Source organism: Corvus kubaryi, unplaced genomic scaffold, assembly GCF_017639235.1.
Source record: "Corvus kubaryi isolate FWS band 111438036 unplaced genomic scaffold, C.kubaryi_AGA036_p1.0 133, whole genome shotgun sequence".
Taxonomy (NCBI): domain Eukaryota; kingdom Metazoa; phylum Chordata; class Aves; order Passeriformes; family Corvidae; genus Corvus; species Corvus kubaryi.
Window position 1 is genome coordinate 5,461,705 of NW_024580667.1, and position 11,190 is coordinate 5,472,894.

At 45.2% G+C, this 11,190-nt stretch overlaps 1 protein-coding gene across 1 annotated transcript; it reads right to left on the reverse strand.

Moving 5' to 3' along the window:
• Positions 1-2,277: 2,277 nt before the first annotated feature.
• LOC121668042 lies at positions 2,278-5,461 on the reverse strand. Its single transcript, XM_042035427.1, has 3 exons — positions 4,033-5,461; positions 2,684-3,055; positions 2,278-2,509 (listed from the first exon to the last, which is right to left on the reverse strand). The coding sequence occupies exons 1-3, from the start codon at positions 4,279-4,281 to the stop codon at positions 2,483-2,485; spliced, it is 648 nt and encodes a 215-aa protein (XP_041891361.1). The 5' UTR covers positions 4,282-5,461; the 3' UTR covers positions 2,278-2,482.
• Positions 5,462-11,190: the final 5,729 nt, after the last annotated feature.

The following is an 11,190-nucleotide window of genomic DNA, read 5'->3' on the forward strand; positions in this document are numbered from 1 at the left end:
GGCCGGCCCGGCGCCCGCCGTGCGATTCCTCAAGCGCGCGTGGAAAATCCTGGGAAAAGCCCGGCTTCTCCCTTAGGAATTGGCCGCTGGAGTAATTCTAATACAGGCCTCGGGGAGTTAGAGAGCTGGGGAAGGGAAAAGGAAGGGGAAGAGGCAAGGGAACAGGGAAAGAAAAACAACAAAGAGGGAAAAAAAGATGATTTACGTGTTACATTTTATGTTTCTCTTTGACATTTGCACACACAAGCGGTTTATTATCATTTTTACAAGTTCACAGAATCAAAGAATCATTAGGGTTAGAAGGGACTTCTGGAAATCACCCAGTCCAACCCTCCTACCCAAAGTGGGGTCACCTGGAGCAGGTGACACAGGAACACATCCAGGTGGGTTTTGAATGTCTCCGGAGAGGGAGACTCCATGGCCATCCTGGGCAGCCTATTTCAGTGCCCTGCCAGATTCGACATAAAGTTCTTCCTCATGTTGAGGTAGAACTCCTTGTGGTTTTGTTCACAGCCATTGCTCCTTGTTCTGTCACTGGGTCACTGTACAGAGTCTGTCACCATCCTCTTGGCACCTGCTTTGTGATATTGATGAGATCCCCTCTCAGTGTTCTCTCCAGACTAAACAGGCCCAGCTCCCACAGTCTCTCCTCATAAGAGACATGCTCCAGACCCCTCCAGGCCATTTTTGTGGCCTCTGCTGGACCATCCCCAATAGCTCCATGTCTCTCATGTACTGAGGAGCCCAGACCTGGACACAGCACTCCAGATGTGGCCTCTCTAGGGTTGAGCAGAGGGAAAGGATCCCCTCCCTGACCTGCTGGCCACACTTCTCAGTGCACCCCATGATCCCATTGGCTCTCCTGGCTGCAAAGACACACTGGCAGCTCAGGGTCAATTTGTCACAAACCAAGACTCCCAGGTGCTTCCCATTCCCAGCAGAGCTGTTCTCCAGCAGATCAGCCTCCAACCTGTGCTGGTACTTGGAGTTATTCCTCCCCAGGTGCAGGACCCTACACTTGCCCTTGTTGAACCTCATTAGGTTTCTCTCTGCCCAACTCTCCAGTCTATCAAGGTCCCACTGAATGGCAGCACAGCCTTCAGGTGTATCAGGCACTCCCTCCAATTTTGTATCATCAGCAAACTTGCTGAGGATGCATTTGATCCCTTCGTCCAGGGTGCTATGTTATTCTTTCCTTTGAGGCATCTTAATTAGAATGCCAATGATGTTATAGGACAGCAAGACTCTCCCAGAATTAAAAATGCATATTGCATTTTGTTTACATGCTGACGTGTCCAATGCTCCCAATTATACATACAAACTCTGGATGTCTTGAAATTTGCTGTGTTTAATGGGGATAGGAATGAAAATGCTTTTCATTTTATTCTGCAGCTTACCTGTATGATAGTGCACAGGGAGCTGGTATGCCTGCTTTCAGGACTGACATCCATGAAGATGACCATGAGACCATACTCAGGTCCCTTGACACACGAGACTATAAAAGTCAAAATTTAATAAATATATGAAAGACTAATAATACTTGCTTGCCATGGAAGTTTAGTCCTAAAAGCATTTGTTTGGAAATGACATTTTTACTATTGTTTCCTCCTCCTCCTCTCCCTCCTTCTCCTCCTCACTGTCCTCACAGTTCTTTCCTCACAGATCCTCACTTCCCCTTGCAGTATTTTCCCTCTCCTCACAGGCCTCCCCTCCAGCTCCACCGCTGCCAGGGTGGGCCAAAGACACAGCTCTGCCTGTGCCTAGAGTGACTTCTCAGCTGCCTGGGAGACGCAGGCAATGCTCCCACTTTGGAAGAGGAGTGAAGGGAGAAAAGTAGGAGATCTGTGTACACAAGGCCATCTCCCAGCACCCGAACTCTGTTCAGAGGTGTCTGAGCCTCCAGCTGTGAGTCAAGATTCAATGGGCAGAAATAGGGAACACGATGGCTTCCATAGGCCTTTGGGTGTTCACTTTATGCAACAACCATCCGATAAAGAACAGCTTGAGGAAAATACCCTGCAATGCAACTGCTGATTTCAGAAGCATCTTTTGAAGCAAGTTCAGAGATGTTCCAGGGCATGGGAAAGGATGCAGGGAGGAAGAGATGGCAAGAGCACCAGGAGAGAAGACAGGGAGGTGCCAAGTGTCTAAGGACAAGTGTAACCACTCTAAACATCAACTGGAGCACAAACTTCATCTCTTTGTTACAGAGGGGAGATGGAGCCAAGGGGCACCATCCCCCAACACAGTCCTGCCCAGATCCTCACAGACACTGGATTTCTCAAAGCAAATCAACGATTTTATTAACAATGGACAAGGGGGAAATCTCTTCTGTGCCTCCTGGCAGGGGGAGCATCACAACTGGGACCATTTGCAGAGGCTGTGCAGGAAGCAGGGACTTGGACTCTGTTTGCCTTCTCAGGTGGGAGAGGAAGAAGCACGGCACATTCTGTGGCTGCTGCTCCCCATGGCTGCAATGGTGTCAGCAGATCCTCCGCAGCGCCCAGCTCTGGTGGAAAAAGTGCACAGTGATTGGTCTCAGGGGCATGAGCAGCAGGCAGTCAGTGATGTTGTTCTTGCAAGTGCTCAGGACTTTGTAAGTGCTGCCAGCTCCCATGGCTGGATGCAGCCATCAGAATGTTGTTTGTGAGAAGGACAAGGTAAAAGCAGTGAAGGTCCCTACCTTACCCAAGGGCTTGTCCTCCTCCTCCATCTGCTCCTGGGCACTCCAGGTGGTTTTCCCCTGGCTGCCACTGTCAGAACCAGCTCTCCTCTGACTGGGCAGCCAGTAGATCCCAAAGAGTGTGAGGATAATTTCTACACAGTCCCAGAACCACCACTGCCGGCAGGCTGAGAGGAGAATGCTCTGCTCCTGCATCCTCTGCTCCTCCATCCTATGCTCCATCTTCTGCAGCTTGGCCATCTCCTGGCTGCACTGCTCCTCATGCTGCCTCAGGAGCTCTTCCGTGACCTTCACTGCCGGGAGATCCACACTCAGTGCGTATTGGAAGATGCCCGCCACCATCAGGATTTTGGTGATGCTTGCAGCCATGGCCTGGAGGAAGAGGAGGGAGAGAAGGAGCTCAACAGGGCTGGGTGACGGGAAGATGGTAGCTGGGGCAGTGGGAGCAGGAGATGCAGGGTCCAGGGATGGGTGGGAGAGGGGGTGCAGAAGCCTGGAAGCAGCCAGGAGAAGGTTGTGGAACTCCCTGGGGATGGGAGCACATCCCCCTGGGCACTGGTTGTAGCTGACAGCCCTGGGCACCTCTGCACCTGGCTCTGAGGGAGGCAACTGCCGTTCCCAAAACTATCTCCACAGCCCCTGCACCCTCTCCCCAGACTTAGAAGCTCCCCCTGGGTGCTGGTGCTTCTTGTGTGTCCCTTAGCCCAGGCTTCCTGTCTCCTGCTCCACTCACTGCTGCCCAAGCCACACTGCAGTGGTGACACTGCCACAGAGGGCATCTGGGAATATGTCGCCTTTTGTGTCAGACACCGGAGACCCACAGTGACACACTACCCCGACAGCTGGGGCTTCGGATGGAACTCACATGGAACCAGAGAGTTTATGACCTTTGGAAGAAGGGGCAGCCACTCAGGAGCACTGCACAACTGTTGTGGGGTTGTGCAGGGAGAAAATCAGAAGGGTCAAAGCCCAACTAAAACTTAATCTGGTTATATATTAACTGCCCTATTAGAGAATAAAAATGTTTCTATAAATTCATTAGGAACAAAAGGAAGCCTCAGAAGAACCTCCATCCTTTATTGGATGGGGGTGAAATATAGTGAGAAGGTATGAAGAAGAGACTGAGGTGTTTAATGCCTTCTTTGCCTCAGTCTTTAGAGTAAGGCCAGTTGTTCTCCATGTACCCAGGCCCCTGAACTGGAAAACAGAGATGAGGAGCAGGCAGGAAACAACAGCTGGGCAGAGGCATCCAAGCAGGATGCAGGCACTGTTAAACTCACTGTTCACACAGACTAATCAAGAGTTATTCCCAGCTGCCCAGTCACTTGAGTATTTACAATGTTTCTCACCAGCCAAGTCATCTCCTGGTTGGGCTGTTCCTCATGATGCCTCAGGACTTCTTCTGTGGCCTTCACTGCCTGGGCATCTGCCCTCAGCCCATATTGGAGGATGGCCAGCACCAGCAGGATTTTGGTGATCCTTCCTGCCATGGCCTGGACGAGGAGAAGGGAGAGAAGGGGCTCAGTGGAGCTGGGTAGCAGGGAGATGGTGGCTGGGGCAGCGGGGTAGGAAATGCAGGGCCCAGGCACAGGGCACATCCCCGCAGCCCTGAGAGCACTGGCCCCGAGGGCAACACCTGCCCTGCCCGAGGTGCTCTCCACAGCCCCGCACCCTCTCCCCAGCCTCAGAAGCTCCTCCAGGTGCTGGTGCTCCTGGCCTGGCCCCCGCTCAGCCCAGCCTTGCCCCGCCTGCCGCACTCAGCGCTGGCTGGAGCCGCACTGCAGCGGCGGCACCGCAACGTGCGCGGTGTGGGGACATGTCCCCTCCGATGTCACAGACACCAGGGCTCCATGGCCACACCCCGCCCAGCCAGCCGGGGCACTGGATGGAACTCAGGTGGAATTCGGATGGAACCAGAGTTCATGACCTTCGGAAGAAGGGGCAGCCACTCGGGATGACTGCACAGCTGTCATGGGGTTGTGCAGGGAGAAAATCGGAAGGGCCAAAGCCTGACTGGAAGTTAATTTGGCCCTAAAAGTGCCCTAAAAGATAATAAAAACTGTTTCCATAAGTACATTAGCAACAAAAGGAGGGCTCAGGAGAATCTCCAGCCTTTACTGGATGAGGGGAAACACAGTGACGAAGGAAGAGAAGGAAGATCTGAAGTTCTTAATGTAAGGCCTGTTAGAGTACTCTGCTCTCCTCCCATGACAAGATGACCCACTCAGCAGATGAGGGAGAGTTTGTGGGTCCTGATTCCCTGGAGTTTAGTAAAGCCTTTGACACCATTTCCCACAGCATTCTCCTGGAGATGGCTCCTGGCTTGGACAGGTGTGGTCTTTGCTGGGTAAAACACTGGCTGTGGGGCCAGGCCCAGAGAGTGGTGGGGAATGGAGTCACTTCCAGCTGGGGACAAACACCAGGGGTGTTCCCCGTGGCTCAGAATTGGGGCCAGTCCTGTTTTCTGAGCAGCAACTGAGGGAGCTGGAGAAATCGGGACTTGGGGGTGACCTTGTCACTCTCTACAATTACCTGAAAGGAGGTTTTAGGCAGGTGGGATGCGGTATCTTTTCCAAAGTAACAGGCGACAGGACAAATTGAAATGGCCTCAAGTTGTGCTAGGGGAGGTTTAGATTGGATTTCGGGAAAAATTTCTTCATCAAAAGTGTTGTCAAGCATTAGAACAGGAAGAGCACAGGGAAGAGGCTGAGTCACCATCCTTGAAGGTATTTAAAATACATGTAGATATTTCACTTAGGGACATGGTTTAGTGCTGGATTGGCAGTCCTGGGTTAATGGTTGGATCTTAGGGGGTTTTCCAACCTAAACGGTTCTTTGAGTCTGTGATTCTATTGTAGCAGTCTAATGTAATAACTAGGTTCAATGCAAATCCTCACCTGATTTTCATTTGGCAACTCCAGTCATTTTCCATATATCTTCCTATGTACATATCTAAGTCAAAAAAACCCCAAACCAATGTGTGTCTTCTGTGTGGCTGCTGATTGCTATCAAAGTTGTTATTTCATCAACCAAAGTTTGTCCAAACGAACTTTGTCTGTCAAATTCATCTTAAGGCTGTAGTATTGTGAGGATATGTGGCAAACCAAGGAAAAATGCCCTCAGGAATAAATATGCTGCTGTGCACTGCTCTTCCATCTTCCATTTTCCTCTGCTATACTGTATTTTTGGCTTGTATTGTCACAGTGCCTAAAACAATTGGTTTCAGCCCTCTGCTTGTAGCTTCCTAGATTGTACTGCAGTGTACACAGTGCACATATTTGATCCTGTGTTGGGGAAGATGAAACAGGAAAGCCTTATAAATATGACTGCCTGACAAAAGATTTTGGGAATATGAAAACTATAAGCGACATCGAAATGAAGGCCACCTTTGAGATACCAAGTCTTAGTTACTGAACAACTAGAAAACAATGGTATGGCCGACTGAAGGTAATCCCCTCTTGATTGAACAATACCCTCTGCTTGCAGGCAGGTCCAAGGGTCAGAGCAGACCCTACTAGCTCAGCAGAAGGGGTCCAAAGAGTAGTTTTTAGAAGTTAAGATGTAACACTCTATGGTAATATAAGAACTCTTATAGGCTGTATGTAAATGCTATAGGATTTGTATCTTGTATTAGATTGGTTAGTGACAATTAGAATATTCAGTACAGAAGATGATTTATTGTATTGCAACCAGGACTTTACGCACTCTTATCCCCTCTCTCTCTCTCTCTCTTTACTTACCCACTTACTCTCTTGCTCTCTTGGGCCTGCTCTGAGCTGAGTCTGGCAGCTCTAAGCAGTGCCCCTGTACCCACGCCCTTTGCAATAAACCGCATGTTCCAAGATCTGACTTCAGAGATCTCTCGTCTCCGTCCATCCCGACCGTCCGACCCACCCAAGCTCCTACACTCCTGAAAAAAAGTTACTAATCAGGTGGCTTGGATAAAGATTCACGAATTGGAGAAACTCATCTTGGTTCTAGCTTTAGCTAATGGTCTTCTGTGTGCTTTCAGTGTGTGTGGCAATTTCTCAGTTACAGAGTAGGGAGAGTAGGATGTGATTTTCATCCTAAAGAGGAGAGCTGCTGTGAGAGGCTGAAATCCTGAAAGAGTTAATGTAAACCTGAAAGAGTTAATGTGTCAAACACTGGGCAGAGGAGAAAAGGAATGTTATGCCAATGAGTTTAGGTCATGTTAGTAAAGAGGGTATTGGAGGCAGGATAGTGCTTTTTTTTGGGACCACCCTCCTTATCTTGGGTAACTATCTCTAAAACCAAATTTGGACAGTATTGCAGTTGTGTGTCTGACAGGGGAAGGGAATTGAAACTTAAGAGACAACCCAACTCCCTTCTGAAAAGTTTGAGGAAAACAAAATGTGCCTGCTCAAGGACTGTTCTGTAAGTAGCACAGCTGAGGGGGCTGTGTGTGCACCCACCCTCCACAGGAACCAGACCAGAGATGGTGCTGGAACCCTGGGTGGTGACATGGATCCTTTACCTCTAATTTTCCTATCTTTCCTTCTTCATTTCTTCCTCTCCTTAGAAGTTTAATGTGCTGCTGCTACGGTCGGTTCAGAGGAGTTTGATTTGATGCTGCTGTGGGCTGTTGAGAAATTTTAAGTTTTTGTTGACATGGGCTGTTCAACCAATCAAAGTTTGAATTGTTGCTTCCATAGCTGAAACTTTCTAATTGGTTTTTTGGCATTGTTTTGCCTTAATTTAGTCCAAAGCTATCCTCAGCATCAGCTGTCCCAGAGGAGGCAGTCCAGGCCTGCTCTCTGCAGATCCAACATTTTGCTATGCCAGAGCAGGAGGCCCAGGACCTCCCTCATGGGACCTGACAGCTGCTCAGGTGAAAAGTATTCTGAAATCTTGCTGTGATTTTATTATATTTTAATTTCCTATGATAAAGACCAATAATATCTCTAAATTAAAAGTGAAATATTATTGAGACATACAAAAGTGACATTTTTTTTTGCAAGTCAAACTAGGGTTTTTTTGAATGCCTCTGATTTCATATAGAGCTTTTTCAAATAAGATATAAATCTACAACTTTCAGTTGCATATTTAACTTTTTTAGCATCATTGAGTAATGGCTGAAGCAACCAAAGAATGGCACACTTATCTTTTATGTATTTATTGCAAGGAATGCAAAGATTGAGAATTAAAACTATAAATAAACTTTAAATAAAATTATATTCATAAATTTATAATATAAATGTTATATTTTATATGAATTTTATTTATCATGTTTGTCAAACACACCATATGCACACTGGCTGTTTAAAATTGCTGGTGTACTGAATAAATGCAGCAACCAGTTTGGAAAATCAAACAAAGGTAAACAAAAAAACAAAGATAAAACAATAATTTTCACATCTTTTATAATTATTTAATCAGACCAGAATAATTCCTTTAGATATTGTTCTCTTCACATCCTCAGACAGTGCAGTACAATTTTTCTGCTCACAGGCATAAGCTCAACCATTGCTGTTCTTTTTATTCTATATAAGGGAGATGAATTAATATTTCTTCTACATGGAGAGTTCTGCGCCCTATGGAGAAAGTTGTCAGAATGTTCAAATTCAACAGCAGTATAATATATATAACATAATTCACCTGAAAAATATAAAAGGAAATTTTTGCCATATTCCTATTCTCTATTAATTGAAAGCTAGCTGAGAGTTTCTAATCACTCATGTTTTTCAAATGATTGATTTCTCACTGAAGCGGCCAAACAATGAAAATACTGCAAATCAACTCAACCTCCCTGTATTTTAGACCACTGAAAAATGGAAATACAGTTTGCTTTCAGGCACTTTTCATTACTTGATTAAGAGAGCTGATTCAGATTTGGGTCAGTGGTTGCTCTCTCTCAAAGGACTGTTTACTCCCCACGCTTGTACGAAGTTACGAAGCAAGGGCAAGCATCACCATTGCTGCTTGTTCCTGGTGAAGGAAATCTATTCTTTGGCCAGAATTAGGGTCTAAGCACATCTACAGCTAACCTGCTGTAGGTCAACATGAATTTGAGTCATTATGCCGATTATTTTTTAGGTAATTCATATAAAATTGGCAGAGAATTTTCAAGGCCAAGTTCTGCAGCAGTGTATGTGGAAGCACACACACCTACTGCCTTTGATTCCTTTCTCACTCACTGCAAACCTTACAGCTCAAATTGAGGCCAGCTTCCAATCATCTGCCATGTGAATTGTGCCAAGTGAACCCAAACTACCTTTTCAGTTCATAAAATATTCATTCAGTCCCAGCTGGGACCGTAAAATATGAATGCTTGGTTATGATGTTGGTAACATACCCTTTTCATTCTCTTACATATGTATAAGGGAAATAGTTATACACCACTCACAAGTACAGCTGTATCATAAATTAGTGCTCTAAAAACTTCTCCATCTCACTCTGCTGGAAGCCCATTTGACACTACAATCCTCTGTCTAATCCAAATGGTGGCCATTACAAAAACGTTTCAGATTTTACCCTGCCATAAATTCCTACCCTCTCCCTTCATATCCACCTGCCCTGGAGGAAATTTAAGTTCTTCCATATTACCTTCTCCTGGCATTCAATATTCCATGTTGGACAAGTATTTATTAATGCAATGCAATTCAGAGATAAAATGCTAATGAACAAAGAGCTTTGGAGTCTCCCAGAATGTATATCCACTAGTTTAGAGAACTGGAGAGTGCTCAGATATACAGCTTTAATCATAGAGGAGCCTAGTGCATAGGAAAATACTTTAAGACACATTTGAGAAATCTTACCTGTATTGCTCTCGGATTCTCTCTTCCCTTTGTTTGACAGACAAGGATTAATATAAATCTTTACACTTAGAAGTATTAAAATATTCACCTCCCAAAATATGGTTCACATATTCTCAAAAATATTTAAAATAAAATTTTCCATTAGAAAAGAATATACTCACCTATCTATCTGTACTAGATGTGTTCCTATGTGTGTAAATTGGTGTCATGACATAGTGCTTAGGTCTATTTGCAAGGGTTGGGATGAATGTATTGTCTTTAGAGTCCAAACAACTGAGCAAAAAATGCTTAGGATGCCTTGGACTAAGAAGCCCTAAGAGAAAAGAACTGAGATGAGTTTGCCTTGTAGGCCCAGTGTTGTGACACGAACAAAAATGACACAATGTAAGACATTTTGCCAATCTGAGTTGGAACTATACCCATCACCTTTGAAAGAGAAAAAACCACAGTACTTTGTGAGCTGATTAAACTTTACTATTTGGTCTTTATTGGCATCTGACTTACGCAGTTCAACATATAAGGATTAGTGGTGATTGATGCCTCCTTCCCAGTCCTGGGGTAATGGTTGGTAGAAATCCTGCAGTGTTCATCCTCTCTTGGTTCTCTGTAAGCCAATACTGAAGTTTCAGGAAACCATTTACTCCCCAGTAAAAGATTTTTTTTCTGTGAGGCAACGTAGTAGTGTATGGAATATCTGCCAGAAAGAGAAATCTCTCTCCTGTAATCTGAACTCTATGTTTCTGAGTGAGGAGCCCGCAGACAAGGGGGAAAGACCAATTGTTAAATGAAAGAAAATAAGGAGAAAACAAGCTAAAAAATAGTAGGGTCTTTGTGAGGTCAGGAAAAGGAAAATGAAAAGAAGAAAGAAAAGCTTCATTTGACTGGCAGATAGGCAGTGATGAGTGTGCTCATTTCATAATTACGCAGCTAAGCAGTAGGTACATCAGTATGGATGTTGTTAGGGCTAAAAATCTTGTCTTGCATGTTCAGCTATATGCACACCACAGTCTGCATGCTCATATGGACAAGCACTTGAAGGGAAACACAATCTGCTATAATGCCTATCTGCTAGACAAAATGTGCAAGATTAGTTCCATATGGCTTTTCTTGCTGAAACAGTAGAGTTCCAAAGTGAGGAAAGATTTCAAACAGAGGTGATGATGTGTTTCAAAATCGCAGTTCAATAATGAGCTTATGGGGGAATATTGGCCTTCAGTGGGATTTAAATGCACGTTAGTCTGCTTTGCTGAATAGAGATGTCCTTAAACATCTCCTTAAAGACATGTACATAGTAAGATGTGCACATAGGAAGACATGTAGGTAGTAAGAACTGATCTTGTTTTTGTGGGCTTTGAATCAACTTACAAGTGATTTGCTGCATGAAGATTCCACAGAAGATACCTGCAGTCTACGTAAAATCAGTATCTGTTTTCTAATGTAACATTTTCCCTTCCTGCTGAGTTGCCTTATCAAATAGAAAAGTGCTAATGCTATTCCTCTTCACAGGTCACATTTAGGAGACTGATACAATACTTAATGGAAGGAGGTGCCTAGTCTTGTATATGCCTATTCCTACCACTGCAGAGGAGATAGTCCTTTGGAGGACAAATCAGAAAATCCAGATGTTCCACTGCATTTTAATGTAACTCAACACTGACTTTAAAACAGCCCCTGACTTCTAGTTCCAGCTTTGAAAAGTTTCTGTGTGAGTTTTTCTTTCTCCACACACCA

Excerpts from the sequence above, each read along its gene's own strand:
- LOC121668042 (XM_042035427.1), bottom strand. The coding sequence starts at position 4,281 with ATGTGCCCTGTGCCTGGGCCCTGCATTTCCTACCCCGCTGCCCCAGCC. Across the intron at positions 3,056-4,032 it reads ACCAGGAGATGACTTGGCTG|GCCATGGCTGCAAGCATCAC; the intron begins GTGAGAAACATT and ends CTCTTCCTCCAG. Across the intron at positions 2,510-2,683 it reads AGGACAAGCCCTTGGGTAAG|AGCTGGGCGCTGCGGAGGAT; the intron begins GTAGGGACCTTC and ends TTTTTCCACCAG.